Source organism: Mucor velutinosus, assembly GCF_035048745.1.
Source record: "Mucor velutinosus strain NIH1002 chromosome Unknown tig00001541, whole genome shotgun sequence".
Lineage (NCBI taxonomy): Eukaryota > Fungi > Mucoromycota > Mucoromycetes > Mucorales > Mucoraceae > Mucor > Mucor velutinosus.
The window spans coordinates 1-15,114 of record NW_027041923.1 but is presented as its reverse complement, the minus strand read 5'-3'; the positions used below and the strand labels follow the sequence as shown (position 1 = coordinate 15,114).

Here is a 15,114-nt window from a genome sequence, read left to right as displayed (position 1 = left end):
CTGCATGGAGATCAAACTATCAATTTAAGCTTTTTTGCTGTACGTCGCTTCTCAGGACTTGCAACTAATGATCCAAAGATCGCATGCATATAAGTCTATATTTTTTACATTGCTAATTCATTGTAATCAATAAACAACCATAAATTTTCGCCTGAGCTACATCCCCATCTCTTTCCGTTTTTCATCACTTTTTGCCACCTTCCCCCGGTAAAAAGTATTTCCTCACTATAAAAGCGGTTTATCTCGACAACAAACACTCCAACTAGCCTTCAGTTGTACCAGTTTACTTGCATTTAGTCAACGTACATTGTGTTATAACTTCCAGTTTGTTGGACATCTTTTTCATATTTTATTGAATCTCCAAAGTTTGATAGAATATTTTCAGCCATGCTCAACAATAATCAGCAATCTATGGATTTGAATCAGCTCATCCAAACTGTTCAACAACAACAGCAACAACTGGTCTCTCTCACCGAGCGAGTACAGCAACATGACAATCTCCTTGCTCGCCTGGACCTTTTGGAAAAGGAAAATGGAGAATTGAAAAATCAGTTACAGGCCAAGGACCTTGCAATTGAAAAATTACAGGGCCAACTCTCATCCCGCCGCACCAATCAAGGTGCTCAATCCAGCTCTCAGGTAACACCAACCCAAGAGCTTGTTACTATTCACCAACCCGATGCTACTCAAGGTAGCTACGCATCTGCTGCCCGTAAAGGTGCCCAACATCGTGACCCTGCCCGTACTACCAAGCGACGTCTTGCTGCAGGTCGTATGTTCCAAACCGCCACCACCAAAGGTCAACAAGGATACCAGTATGTGTATCTAGGCCGCTCTGGTAAAATCCTGCGCTCTGAGGTTCGTTACCAACTTCGCCGAGCTGGTATTGATACTGGCCGTGTGTTAGACATCTGTTTCCCTGCCACTGGCGTCATTGGCATCTTGCTCCACATCCAATATGTAGAGGAGTTTCTCGCCTGTATGCGCAAATGTGAAGCTGATCACATTGAAAACTTTCAACCCTTGGATCCCAACAACATTGCTGATCCCAAATATGCTGATCTTGCCATTGAAGAGCGTGAGCAATTGATCTATGAATTCACCAACACCCGTGCTCTGCAAACCCTCTCTTTCCTTCGTCCACTCAACGTTAGTGGCGTTGGCAAATACTTTGTCTCTGCTGGCTGGATCTCTCAAGAAGAGCTAGATATAGCCGTCTCTGAAGCTATCGGTCGTCTTGCCGAGAAGGAGCCCAAAAAGGCTAAATTCTTGTTCAAGCGTCAAAAGGAAGATCATGACAGCAATGGCTCTGCTATGGAACTCTAATGAGTAACATAGCTACTAGTCATACTCCCAATAACAACCCAGTCCACTCCTTTCAAGTCTCTCTCTCCCTTTGGAATGCCAATGGTCTACGTCAATCAACAGTACATGATGTTCTCCATCATGTTCAGAACACTCATGTACTGCTTGTCACTGAAACCTGGCTAACCTCTGGTTCTTTCCCTACTAACTGGTCTCAATTCCACCTCTATGGCTCTAAAGTACCTGGTGCATTTAACCGTGGTTCTGGTGGCATTACTGCCTTTGTCTCTCCTTCCTGTCCTTTCTCTGTCTCTCAACTTCCGTCTTACAATGCACACACTTTGTCCCTTAAGGTTGGCACCCTTACGGTTCATTGTGTGTATCTGCCTCCACCCTTATCTTCGGATAAGGTGCTCTCGCTTCTTCGCTCGTTACCCGTAACCAGTGATACCATCCTTTGTGGTGATTTCAATGCTCGCTTTGGATCTCTACTGGGTGATACTAATGCTAATCCTCGTGGTACCTCACTACTGCCATGGCTGGAGGAGTCCTCTTTTTCCATTCTCAATGAGTCTTTAGCATTTGGTACACCCACATTCACAACTTTTCGACGTCAACAAGAGGTTCATAGCATCATTGATCTGTTTCTTACAAACATTGGCGAGGCTGCTCTGTTACATCCTCAACTGGTGGTTGAATCTGATCTGTCTCTTGGCTCTGATCATCGGCTGATGGTACTTACTTTCGAGTATGTGCCCCCTCCCGATGATACTCTTGGTTCTGGTAGCTCTGGTGGTTTGGCCCCTAGACGGCAATGGAAGCTCTCGAAATTGAGGAAAAAGCGGCCTTTGGGCTTGCTTCGTGAATCCTTTCGAACTTCTGTTGCTCCTTTGGTTGGTTCTCTCTCTGGTTTGGTGTCTGCTCCCCCTGGTGTTTGTCCAGATATTGATGCAATCAACGATTCTTTGAATCAATGTTTGTATGAATCTCTGGATAGCTCAATTGGTGTGAAATCTGGTCGTCCTGGCCACTGGAAAAAGTACTGGACACAGGAAATTGAGGATGCTGCTCGTGAAAGAGATACTATGTATAGTAGATGGAGGTGGGCAAGTCGTTTTGCCAAAGTCGAAACATGGAATCTCTATCAAGCTGCTCACAGGCGTTTTCGTTCTCTTGTACAAGCTGCTAAGCGTCGATCGTGGAATCAGTTTTGCTCTGATTTGGAAAAGGATTTTTCGAAAGCTACTGCTGCAATCAAGCGCATTAAAAGAAACAAGGAATGCTCTGCAACGTACAGTCATCCAGACGGTCCAACTGCCTCTGTCAACACAATGGCGTCCCATCTTGCCTCTGTCTATGATGGCTCCCTGTTGAATAATGCGTCTCGCCTTGCTGCTCCGTCCAATTTCTCTGATTTGCCTTATGATGTGTCCACCGCTGATTTGGGTCTATTTGATGCTGATACACTTGTCTCCCTCATTAAGCGTTTGCCAAATGGGAAAGCTCCTGGTCCTGATCATTTGAAAGCTGAAATGCTGAAGGCTCTAGCATCTGACATTGCACCCGTATTGTCTCTGCTCTTTACACTCTGCTCTCAGTGGTCGTATACACCAGCCCTATGGCGACATGCTCAAGTCTTTCCCATTTACAAGAAAGGTGATGTATCTGATCCTGCAAACTTTCGTCCAATTTCGCTTACTTCGGTGATGCGTAAATTGTTCGAATTCTCTCTGATGCCTGCTCTTGATGAACATTCGCCTGCACTTGATGTTGCTCAAGGTGGCTTTCGCCCACAGCGTAGTCCTCTGGATCAAGCCCTCTGTTTACATGACTTGATGCACGACTACTTCCTCACCCACCATCACTATCCTGTGGTTGCTTTCCTAGACATCAAATCAGCGTATGATACCGTGGATCGTCGAGTAATTTGGGATGCTCTCTCTCGTTCTTCTCTGCCTCGTTCAGTTCTCAGTTTGCTCATCCACATGTTCGATGATGTACTCGTGTCTGTGTTGATTGCAAATCACACCTCTGTTCCCTTTTCGCCTGCTACTGGCGTATTGCAGGGTTCAGTGCTCAGCCCTCACTTGTACTCTCTGTACATCAACTCTCTGCCTGCTGTTCTTCGTTCTGCTGTCAGTCGCGGTACTATGGTATCACCACCTGGGATGCCTAGTGTTTGCGTGAATAGCCTGCTCTTTGCTGATGATGTGGCCATATTTGGCTCTCGTACTGATGTGCAAACCATGTTGGATATCGCTTCAGATCACTCGTTCTCTCTTGGCTACAGGTGGAAACCATCAAAATGTGCTGTACTTTGTGCTCCTACTGCCTCTACTCGTCATCCATTGTCTCTATACGGTGAACCTCTTCCTGTGGTAGAGGAATTCACGTATCTTGGTATGCCGTTTAGATATAAAGGTCTGTATGCCCCTGGGATTCTCAATCTGCGTGCTTCTGGTGCTATCAAGACAATGGCATTGTTAAATTCGGTTGGTGTCAATCGAAATGGTTTTTCTCTGTTGCTTTGTGCTCGTTTGTATAAAAGCTTTATTCGTCCCAAACTGGAATACGGCTTAGCTATATCTCATCTCTCTTTCCGTGACTTCAAGGCTCTTGATGCTCTGCAAAATCGATTGGTTGGTATGTTTGTTGGTAGTACATGGTACAATGTTGCCAAACATTTGACCTGTCTTCCCAGCATGAAGCATCGATATAACGTTCTGACAACACGTTATGCCCTTCGTGCTGATACTCTCCCTGATGATTGCTTGTTGGTTCTGCTTCGTCGTGGTTTACTGTACACTCGTCTAGACAGATTTATCTGTCAAAACCCGTTGTATCTAACACTGCCTGATCCGCCGCCATTCACCACTGCTGGTCTTACTGAAGTCTTTGATTCGTATTGGCAAGATCAAGTAGATCGTCAACTTGCTGCTGCTGCTGTTTCTGGTGCTCAGACTCTCCTTCGTGCTTGTCGTCCGTCTGTCTCTCGTCCAGATCCCATCCTGTATCTGCCTATTGGTCGATCTGCTCGTAGTCGTCTTGTGCGGTGGCGTCTTGGACGTTTCACCAATATGCGTGAAGAATGTCCGTGCACTACCGGTGAGTTTATCTCCCGAGATCACTTTCTGACATGTCGTGCTCTGGATCGTACCTTTTTTGATGCTTTGCCACCTGCTCCACCTGGTGTACATCGCATTGACCATGCTCTGAACTGTCTTCCAGACAAAGCTTCAGCTGGTCCACCGTACTTTTGGTCTGCTTTGCTCCTTTTGTTGCATGCCATTGATTGCCTTGTGCATCCTCTGGCTGTGATCCCACCAGATCCAGATCCTGGATCGCTCTGGTTTTCTGCTCATTGATGAACGTTTGTTGTTTTTGCTTTCTCGGTGCGATGCCACGGTGGTAAGTAATTATCAAAGTTCCCATCCGTTGGTCATTCCTCCAGATCAAATCAACAATACCAGTATTCATGCCGCTCCTTTGCCACTACCACACTTTCCTTTTTCCCTTTTTCTTAGTTAGTGTCCCCTTAAGGGTTTTTTGTACCTGCTACTCTTTTGTTTCTAGAATTCTAGGCTAATGCTCCCATCGAGTGCCCATTGAATTCATGTATATAATAAAAATCAACGTTAAACTGAGCTACATCCCCATCTCTTTCCGTTTTTCATCACTTTTTGCCACCTTCCCCCGGTAAAAAGTATTTCCTCACTATAAAAGCGGTTTATCTCGACAACTAGTTCACCAAACAATACCAAATTACAGCAGTAGACTTGCGTTTATCCATAGTTTATTGTATATTAATTTCAGTCTTGTTGAACAACTTGCCAGTTTCTTTGAATCCTAGTAATTTTTCACAAAATGACTACACCAATCTCTCAAAGCCTACAAGGTTTTGACATCAGTCAGTTGCCCATGTTACTTGAGCACATTCAGCAGCAACTTGCCTCAGTTCAGGAGAAAGTACATGAACATGACCACCTCTTGGAGCGTATGAACAAGTTAGAAGAGGAAAACCAAGCCCTAAAAAAAAATCTTTTGGCCAAGGACCTGGTAATTCAAGAATTACAGGGCCAACTATCACGTGGAACTACTCAAGCCCCTACACCTGAGGTAGATCAGGAACGTCCGTTCATCTCTCAGGTCGTACAGTCCCAAGATCCTGCTACTACTGCTAGTACCACTATTGCTACCGATACTGCCACTAAAGGTAGTTATCTCTCTGCTGCTCGCTCTGGAGCTAAACGCCCCGATCCTGTTCGTACAGCCAAACGCCGTCTTGCTGCTGGCCGTCTCTTCCAATCTGCTGCTGTTAAGGGCCAACAGGGATACCAATATGTCTACCTTGGTAGATCTGGTAAGATCCAGCGCTCTGAGGTTCGTGCTACCCTCCGTAAGGTTGGTGTTGATACTGGTCGTGTTCTCGACATTTGTTTCCCTGCTTCTGGTGTTATTGGAGTTCTGGTCCATATCCAATATGTCGACACTTTTCTTGCTTACATGCACAAGTGCGAAGCTGAGCTCATCGAGAATTTTGAGCCTCTGGATCCCAAACACATTGCTGATCCCCAATATGCAAACCTTGCTATTGCGGATCGAGAACAACTGATCTACGAGTTTACAAACACTCGTGCTCTGCAAACTCTTTCCTTCCTTCGTCCTCTCAATGTCAGTGGTGTTGGAAAATACTTTGTCTCTGCTGGATGGATTTCCCAAGAGGAACTTGATACAGCTGTTTCCGAAGCCATGGGCCGCCTTGCTGAAAAAGAACCCAAGAAGGCTCAATTCTTGCTCAAGCGTAGAAAAGCTTCTGACAGCAATGACTCTGCTATGGAACTCTAATGAGCTCTATAATACATCAGAGTCATATCAACAACAACCCCGTCCACTCCTTTCCTGTCTCTCTTTCCCTTTGGAATGCCAATGGTCTCCGTCAATCAGTTGTGCACGATGTCCTCTCACATGTATTGGATACGCATGTTCTCGTTGTCACTGAAACTTGGCTTCTATCTGGTTCTTTCCCTTCCGACTGGTCTCAATTCCATCTATATGGCACAAAAGTACCTGGCGCTTTTGGCCGTGGTTCTGGTGGTGTTACAGCCTTTGTCTCTCCTTCCTGTCCTTTCTCTGTCTCTCAACTCCCGTCTTACAATCCTCACACTCTGTCCCTTAAGGTTGGCACCCTTACGGTTCATTGTGTGTATCTGCCTCCACCCTTATCCTCGGATAAGGTGCTCTCGCTCCTTCGCTCGTTACCTATAACTAGTGATACCATCCTTTGTGGTGATTTCAATGCTCGCTTTGGATCTCTACTAGGTGATACTACTGCTAATCCCCGTGGTAACTCTCTACTACCATGGATTGAGGAGGCTTCGTTGTCGATCCTCAATGAGTCTCTAGCTTATGGTACACCCACCTTTACAACATTTCGGCGACAACAAGAGGTACACAGCATCATTGATCTGTTCCTTACCAACATTGGCGAGACGGCTATGTTGAATTCTCAACTGGTGGTTGACTCTGATCTGTCCCTTGGTTCTGATCATCGGCTGATGGTACTTACTTTCGAGTATGTGCCCCCTCCCGATGATACTCTTGGTTCTGGTAACTCTGGTGGTTTGGCCCCTAGACGACAATGGAAGCTCTCGAAATTGAGGAAAAAGCGGCCATTGGGCTTGCTTCGTGAATCCTTTCAATCTTCTGTTGCTCCTTTGGTTGATTCTCTCTCTGGTTTGGTCTCTGCTCCTGATGGAGTTCGTCCTGATATTGATGCACTCAATGATTCTCTGAATTGTTGTTTGTATGAATCTCTTGACGGGTCAATTGGTGTGAAATCTGGTCGCCCTGGTCACTGGAAAAAGTACTGGACACAAGAAATTGAAGATGCAGCTCGTGAAAGAGATGCCTCATATAGTCGATGGCGATGGGCAAGTGGCTTTGCCAAAGTTGAAACATGGGGTATATATCAAACTGCTCTTAGACGTTTTCGCTCTCTGATACAGGCTGCCAAAAGAAAGTCGTGGAACACATTCTGCTCTAATCTGGAAAAGGATTTCTCTAAAGCTACTGCTGCTATCAAACGCATAAAGCGAAACAAAGAATCCTCTGCTACTTATAGCCATCCAGATGGTCCAGCTGCTTCAGTAACAGCAATGGCATCACATCTTGCATCTGTATACAATGGTACACTCCTTAACTCTGCTTCTCGTCCTGTTGCTCCTGAACCGAATGTATCGGATCTACCCTACAATGATCCCTCTGTTACAAATCTGTTTGATGCTGATACTATTGTCTCTCTGATTAAGCGATTGCCAAATGGAAAAGCTCCTGGTCCTGATCATCTGAAAGCTGAAATGCTGAAGGCTCTAGCATCTGACATTGCACCCGTATTGTCTCTGCTATTTACGCTTTGCTCTCAATGGTCGTACACTCCTGTATTGTGGCGTCATGCTCAGGTCTTTCCCATTTACAAGAAAGGTGATGTATCTGATCCTGCAAACTTTCGTCCAATTTCGCTCACTTCGGTGATGCGTAAATTGTTTGAATTTTCATTGATGCCTGCTCTTGATGAACATTCGCCTGCACTTGATGTTGCTCAAGGTGGTTTTCGTCCACAACGTAGTCCTCTGGATCAAGCCCTCTGTTTACATGACTTGATGCACGACTACTTCCTCACTCATCACCACTATCCTGTTGTAGCCTTTCTGGACATCAAATCTGCATACGATACAGTGGATCGCAACGTTATTTGGGATGCTCTTGCTCATTCTTCACTACCTCGTCCAATCCTTAGTTTATTGATCAATATGTTCGATGATGTACTAGTCTCTGTACTGATTGCAAACCACAACTCTGACCCTTTTTCGCCTGCTACTGGTGTACTCCAAGGTTCAGTGCTCAGTCCGCACTTGTACTCTCTGTACATCAACTCTCTGCCTGCTGTTCTTCGTGCTGCTGTCAACCGTGGTACTATGGTATCTCCACCCGGAATGCATCCTGTTCATATCAATAGTTTACTCTTTGCTGATGATGTGGCCATATTTGGCTCTCGTACTGATGTGCAAACCATGTTGGATGTCGCTTCAGATCACTCGTTCTCTCTTGGCTACAGATGGAAACCATCAAAATGTGCTGTACTTTGTGCTCCCACTGCCTCTACTCGTCATCCATTGTCCCTATACGGTGAACCTCTTCCTGTGGTAGAGGAATTCACGTATCTTGGTATGCCGTTTAGATATAAAGGTCTGTATGCCCCTGGGATTCTCAATCTGCGTGCTTCTGGTGCTATCAAGACAATGGCATTGTTGAATTCGGTTGGTGTCAATCGAAATGGTTTTTCTCTGTTGCTTTGTGCTCGTTTGTATAAAAGCTTTATTCGACCCAAGCTGGAATACGGCTTAGCAATATCGCATCTCTCTTTCCGTGACTTCAAGGCTCTTGATGCTCTGCAAAATCGATTGGTTGGTATGTTTGTTGGTAGTACATGGTACAATGTTGCCAAACATTTGACCTGTATTCCCAGCATGAAGCATCGATATAATGTCCTGGCAACACGTTATGCTCTTCGTGCTGATACTCTCCCTGATGATTGCTTGTTGGTTCTGCTTCGTCGTGGATTACTGTACACTCGTCTAGACAGATTTATTTGTCAAAACCCGTTGTATCTGACACTACCTGATCCGCCGCCATTCACCACTGCTGGTCTTACTGAAGTCTTTGATTCGTATTGGCAAGATCAAGTAGATCATCAACTTGCTGCTGCTGCTGTTTCTGGTACCCAGACCCTCCTCCGTGCTTGTCGTCGTTCTGTATCTCGTCCAGATCCCATTTTGTACCTACCAATTGGTCGATCTGCTCGAAGTCGCCTTGTTCGCTGGCGTCTTGGACGTTTCACAAACATGCGTGAAGAGTGTCCGTGCGTGATGGGTGATTTTATATCTCGAAATCACTTTCTGACATGCCGTGCTCTGGATCGAACACTTCTCGATGCTCTGCCTGTGGCTCCTCCTGGTATTCATCGTATAGACTATGCCCTTAATTGCTTACCTGTGAAAGCCTCTGATGGTCCTCCATCTTATTGGTCTGCTTTGCTTGCTCTGCTTCATGCCATTGATTGTTTAGTGCATCCGCTGGCTGTCATCCCTGCTGATCTTGATTCAGGGTTGTTATGGTTCTCTGCTAGATAGTCTCTTCATTGATGAACGTTTGTTGTTTTGTTTTCTCGGTGCGATGCCACGGTGGTAAGTAATTATCAAAGTTCCCATCCGTTGGTCATTCCTCCAGATCAAATCAACAATACCAGTATTCATGCCGCTCCTTTGCCACTACCACACTTTCCTTTTTCCCTTTTTCTTAGTTAGTGTCCCCTTAAGGGTTTTTTGTACCTGCTACTCTTTTGTTTCTAGAATTCTAGGCTAATGCTCCCATCGAGTGCCCATTGAATTCATGTATATAATAAAAATCAACGTTAAACTGAGCTACATCCCCATCTCTTTCCGTTTTTCATCACTTTTTGCCACCTTCCCCCGGTAAAAAGTATTTCCTCACTATAAAAGCGGTTTATCTCGACAACAAACACTCCAACTAGCCTTCAGTTGTACCAGTTTACTTGCATTTAGTCAACGTACATTGTGTTATAACTTCCAGTTTGTTGGACATCTTTTTCATATTTTATTGAATCTCCAAAGTTTGATAGAATATTTTCAGCCATGCTCAACAATAATCAGCAATCTATGGATTTGAATCAGCTCATCCAAACTGTTCAAGAACAACAGCAACAGCTGATCTCTCTTACCGAGCGAGTACAGCAACATGACAATCTCCTTGCCCGCCTGGACCTTTTGGAAAAGGAAAATGGAGAATTGAAAAATCAGTTACAGGCCAAGGACCTTGCAATTGAAAAATTACAGGGCCAACTCTCATCCCGCCGCACCAATCAAGGTGCTCTTTCCAGCTCTCAGGTAACACCACCCCAAGAGCTTGTTACTACTCACCAACCCGATGCTACTCAAGGTAGCTACGCATCTGCTGCCCGTAAAGGTGCCCAACATCGTGACCCTGCCCGTACTACCAAGCGACGTCTTGCTGCAGGTCGTATGTTCCAAACCGCCACCACCAAAGGTCAACAAGGATACCAGTATGTGTATCTAGGCCGCTCTGGTAAAATCCTGCGCTCTGAGGTTCGTTACCAACTTCGCCGAGCTGGTATTGATACTGGCCGTGTGTTAGACATCTGTTTCCCTGCCACTGGCGTCATTGGCATCTTGCTCCACATCCAATATGTTGAGGAATTTCTTGCCTGTATGCGCAAATGTGAAGCTGATCACATTGAAAACTTCCAACCCTTGGATCCCAACAACATTGCTGATCCCAAATATGCTGATCTTGCCATTGAAGAGCGTGAGCAATTGATCTATGAATTCACCAACACCCGTGCTCTGCAAACCCTCTCTTTCCTTCGTCCACTCAACGTTAGTGGCGTTGGCAAATACTTTGTCTCTGCTGGCTGGATCTCTCAAGAAGAGCTAGATATAGCCGTCTCTGAAGCTATCGGTCGTCTTGCCGAGAAGGAGCCCAAAAAGGCTAAATTCTTATTCAAGCGTCAAAAGGACGATCATGACAGCAATGGCTCTGCTATGGAACTCTAATGAGTAACATAGCTACTAGTCATACTCCCAATAACAACCCAGTCCACTCCTTTCAAGTCTCTCTCTCCCTTTGGAATGCCAATGGTCTACGTCAATCAACGGTACATGATGTTCTCCATCATGTTCAGAACACTCATGTACTGCTTGTCACTGAAACCTGGCTAACCTCTGGTTCTTTCCCTACTAACTGGTCTCAATTCCACCTCTATGGCTCTAAAGTACCTGGTGCATTTAACCGTGGTTCTGGTGGCATTACTGCCTTTGTCTCTCCTTCCTGTCCTTTCTCTGTCTCTCAACTTCCATCTTACAATGCACACACTTTGTCCCTTAAGGTTGGCACCCTTACGGTTCATTGTGTGTATCTGCCTCCACCCTTATCCTCGGATAAGGTGCTCTCGCTTCTTCGCTCGTTACCCGTAACCAGTGATACCATCCTTTGTGGTGATTTCAATGCTCGCTTTGGATCTCTACTGGGTGATACTAATGCTAATCCTCGTGGCACCTCACTACTGCCATGGCTGGAGGAGTCCTCTTTATCCATTCTCAATGAGTCTTTAGCATTCGGTACACCCACATTCACAACCTTTCGACGTCAACAAGAGGTTCATAGCATCATTGATCTGTTTCTCACAAACATTGGCGAGGCTGCTCTGTTACATCCTCAACTGGTGGTTGAATCTGATTTGTCTCTTGGCTCTGATCATCGGCTGATGGTACTTACTTTCGAGTATGTGCCCCCTCCCGATGATACTCTTGGTTCTGGTAACTCTGGTGGTTTGGCCCCTAGACGGCAATGGAAGCTCTCGAAATTGAGGAAAAAGCGGCCTTTGGGCTTGCTTCGTGAATCCTTCCGATCTTCTGTTGCTCCTTTGGTTGGTTCTCTCTCTGGTTTGGTGTCTGCTCCTCCTGGTGTTTGTCCAGATATTGATGCACTCAACGATTCTTTGAATCAATGTTTGTATGAATCTCTGGATAGCTCAATTGGTGTGAAATCTGGTCGTCCTGGCCACTGGAAAAAGTACTGGACACAGGAAATTGAGGATGCTGCTCGTGAAAGAGATACTATGTATAGTAGATGGAGGTGGGCAAGTCGTTTTGCCAAAGTCGAAACATGGAATCTCTATCAAGCTGCTCACAGGCGTTTTCGTTCTCTTGTACAAGCTGCTAAGCGTCGATCGTGGAATCAGTTTTGCTCTGATTTAGAAAAGGACTTTTCGAAAGCCACTGCTGCAATCAAGCGCATTAAAAGAAACAAGGAATGCTCTGCAACGTACAGTCATCCAGACGGTCCAACTGCCTCTGTCAACACAATGGCGTCCCATCTTGCCTCAGTCTATGATGGCTCTTTGTTGAATAATGCGTCTCGCCCTACTGCTCCCCAAGTGAACAACTCTGATTTGCTTACGCTGTGCCTACTGATCTGTCTCTGTTTGATGCTGATATACTTGTCGCTCTCATTAAGCGTTTGCCAAATGGGAAAGCTCCTGGTCCTGATCATCTGAAAGCTGAAATGCTGAAGGCTCTAGCATCTGACATTGCACCCGTATTGTCTCTGCTCTTTACACTCTGCTCTCAGTGGTCGTATACACCAGCTCTATGGCGACATGCTCAAGTCTTTCCCCATTTACAAGAAAGGTGATGTATCTGATCCTGCAAACTTTCGTCCAATTTCGCTTACTTCGGTGATGCGTAAATTGTTCGAATTCTCTCTGATGCCTGCTCTTGATGAACATTCGCCTGCACTTGATGTTGCTCAAGGTGGTTTTCGCCCACAGCGTAGTCCTCTGGATCAAGCCCTCTGTTTACATGACTTGATGCACGACTACTTCCTCACCCACCATCACTATCCTGTGGTTGCTTTCCTGGACATCAAATAGCGTATGATACCGTGGATCGTCGAGTGATTTGGGATGCTCTCTCTCGTTCTTCTCTGCCTCGTTCAGTTCTCAGTTTTGCTCATCCACATGTTCGATGATGTACTCGTGTCTGTGTGATTGCAAATCACACCTCTGTTCCCTTTTCGCCTGCTACTGGCGTATTGCAGGGTTCAGTGCTCAGCCCTCACTTGTACTCTTTGTACATCAACTCTCTGCCTGCTCTTCTTCGTTCTGCTGTCAGTCGCGGTACTATGGTAATCACCACCTGGGATGCCTAGTGTTTGCGTGAATAGCCTGCTCTTTGCTGATGATGTAGCCATATTTTGGCTCTCGTACTGATGTGCAAACCATGTTGGATGTCGCTTCAGATCACTCGTTCTCTCTTGGCTACAGATGGAAACCATCAAAATGTGCTGTACTTTGTGCTCCCACTGCCTCTACTCGTCATCCATTGTCCCTATACGGTGAACCTCTTCCTGTGGTAGAGGAATTCACGTATCTTGGTATCCCGTTATAAAGGTCTGTATGCCCCTGGGATTCTCAATCTGCGTGCTTCTGGTGCTATCAAGACAATGGCATTGTTTGATTCGGTTGGTGTCAATCGAAATGGTTTTTCTCTGTTGCTTTGTGCTCGTTTGTATAAAAGCTTTATTCGACCCAAGCTGGAATACGGCTTAGCAATATCGCATCTCTCTTTCCGTGACTTCAAGGCTCTTGATGCTCTGCAAAATCGATTGGTTGGTATGTTTGTTGGTAGTACATGGTACAATGTTGCCAAACATTTGACCTGTATTCCCAGCATGAAGCATCGATATAACGTTCTGGCCAACACGTTATGCTCTTCGTGCTGATACTCTCCCTGATGATTGCTTGTTGGTTCTGCTTCGTCGTGGTTTACTGTACACTCGTCTAGACAGATTTATTTGTCAAAACCCGTTGTATCTGACACTACCTGATCCGCCGCCATTCACCACTGCTGGTCTTACTGAAGTCTCTTGATTCGTATTGGCAAGATCAAGTAGATCGTCAACTTGCTGCTGCTGCTGTTTCTGGTGCCAGACCCTCCTTCGTGCTTGTCGTCCGTCTGTCTCTCGTCCAGATCCCATTCTGTATCTGCCTATTGGTCGATCTGCTCGTAGTCGTCTTGTGCGGTGGCGTCTTGGACGTTTCACCAATATGCGTGAAGAATGTGTCCGTGCACTACCGGTGAGTTATCTCCGAGATCACTTTCTGACATGTCGTGCTCTGGATCGTACCTTTTTTGATGCTTTGCCACCTGCTCCACCTGGTGTACATCGCATTGACCATGCTCTGAACTGTCTTTCCAGACAAAGCTTCAGCTGGTCCACCGTACTTTTGGTCTGCTTTGCTCCTTTTGTTGCATGCCATTGATTGCCTTGTGCATCCTCTGGCTGTGATCCCACCAGATCCAGATCCTGGATCGCTCTGGTTTTCTGCTCATTGATGAACGTTTGTTGTTTTTGCTTTCTCGGTGCGATGCCACGGTGGTAAGTAATTATCAAAGTTCCCATCCGTTGGTCATTCCTCCAGATCAAATCAACAATACCAGTATTCATGCCGCTCCTTTGCCACTACCACACTTTCCTTTTTCCCTTTTTCTTAGTTAGTGTCCCCATTAAGGGTTTTTTGTACCTGCTACTCTTTTGTTTCTAGAATTCTAGGCTAATGCTCCCATCGAGTGCCCATTGAATTCATGTATATAATAAAAAATCAACGTTAAACTGAGCTACATCCCCACCTTTCTTTCCGCTAACCAATTTTTTTAATACATTGAAGCCCAGTAATATTGAAAAAATTGACCAACTCTACAAATCCATACAATACATAGCAAAACATCATTCCAGACGACACCAAAGTAAACCAGGCATTAAGCTCTGCGTCCTCTCTTTCTCCAGGTCAAAAACGGCCAAGTTCCTCAAGATCTCCACCTTTTTTTCGCTGTAGATTTCACTCAACAGTGAAAACAAAGAAAATGACACTCTCTCAAACCTCTCAGCACCACCATCCACAAACATCAGTTGATATCATCAACATTTCTACTGATTTTGGACCAACAACTCCTCCATCTGCCTCTCCAGCGAGTGAACAGCAACTTTCAACCTTTATGATTGAGGTTCGAAATCGCTTAGCTCGTCTGGAAACCGCCATGTCGAAATTGAGCGGTTAAAAACAGCCCTGGCAGAGTCTGAAGCTGCTCGTCACGCTCTCGAAGCCAAACTTGCAGCTGCTACTGGTACTACAACTAGCCTGGCTCCCAAGCC

General features: G+C 45.6%; 6 protein-coding genes across 6 annotated transcripts; all 6 read left to right on the top strand.

The window, feature by feature from the left end:
* Positions 1–387: 387 nt before the first annotated feature.
* On the top strand, positions 388–1,326 carry ATC70_004666 (uncharacterized protein; the record flags this gene model as incomplete). The annotated part of the gene is made up of 1 exon (XM_064823968.1): positions 388–1,326. One exon carries the CDS (start codon positions 388–390, stop codon positions 1,324–1,326), a length of 939 nt encoding a protein of 312 aa, XP_064677550.1.
* Positions 1,327–1,401: 75 nt separating this feature from the next.
* On the top strand, positions 1,402–4,670 carry ATC70_004665 (uncharacterized protein; the record flags this gene model as incomplete). Its single annotated transcript, XM_064823967.1, has 2 exons — positions 1,402–1,410; positions 1,455–4,670. 2 exons carry the CDS (start codon positions 1,402–1,404, stop codon positions 4,668–4,670), a joined length of 3,225 nt encoding a protein of 1,074 aa, XP_064677549.1.
* Positions 4,671–5,169: 499 nt separating this feature from the next.
* Positions 5,170–9,494, top strand: MRPL51 (39S ribosomal protein L51, mitochondrial; the record flags this gene model as incomplete). The annotated part of the gene is made up of 2 exons (XM_064823966.1): positions 5,170–6,106; positions 6,250–9,494. 2 exons carry the CDS (start codon positions 5,170–5,172, stop codon positions 9,492–9,494), a joined length of 4,182 nt encoding a protein of 1,393 aa, XP_064677548.1.
* A 522-nt stretch (positions 9,495–10,016) lies between these two features.
* MRD1 (Multiple RNA-binding domain-containing protein 1) lies at positions 10,017–10,955 on the top strand (the record flags this gene model as incomplete). Its single annotated transcript, XM_064823965.1, has 1 exon — positions 10,017–10,955. One exon carries the CDS (start codon positions 10,017–10,019, stop codon positions 10,953–10,955), a length of 939 nt encoding a protein of 312 aa, XP_064677547.1.
* Positions 10,956–11,030: 75 nt separating this feature from the next.
* ATC70_004662 (uncharacterized protein) lies at positions 11,031–12,832 on the top strand (the record flags this gene model as incomplete). The annotated part of the gene is made up of 3 exons (XM_064823964.1): positions 11,031–11,039; positions 11,084–12,337; positions 12,482–12,832. The coding sequence occupies 3 exons, from the start codon at positions 11,031–11,033 to the stop codon at positions 12,830–12,832; spliced, it is 1,614 nt and encodes a 537-aa protein (XP_064677546.1).
* Positions 12,833–12,926: 94 nt separating this feature from the next.
* Positions 12,927–13,086, top strand: ATC70_004661 (uncharacterized protein; the record flags this gene model as incomplete). Its single annotated transcript, XM_064823963.1, has 1 exon — positions 12,927–13,086. A coding segment is annotated over one exon (160 nt), but the record flags the coding sequence as incomplete, so codon positions are not given.
* Positions 13,087–15,114: the final 2,028 nt, after the last annotated feature.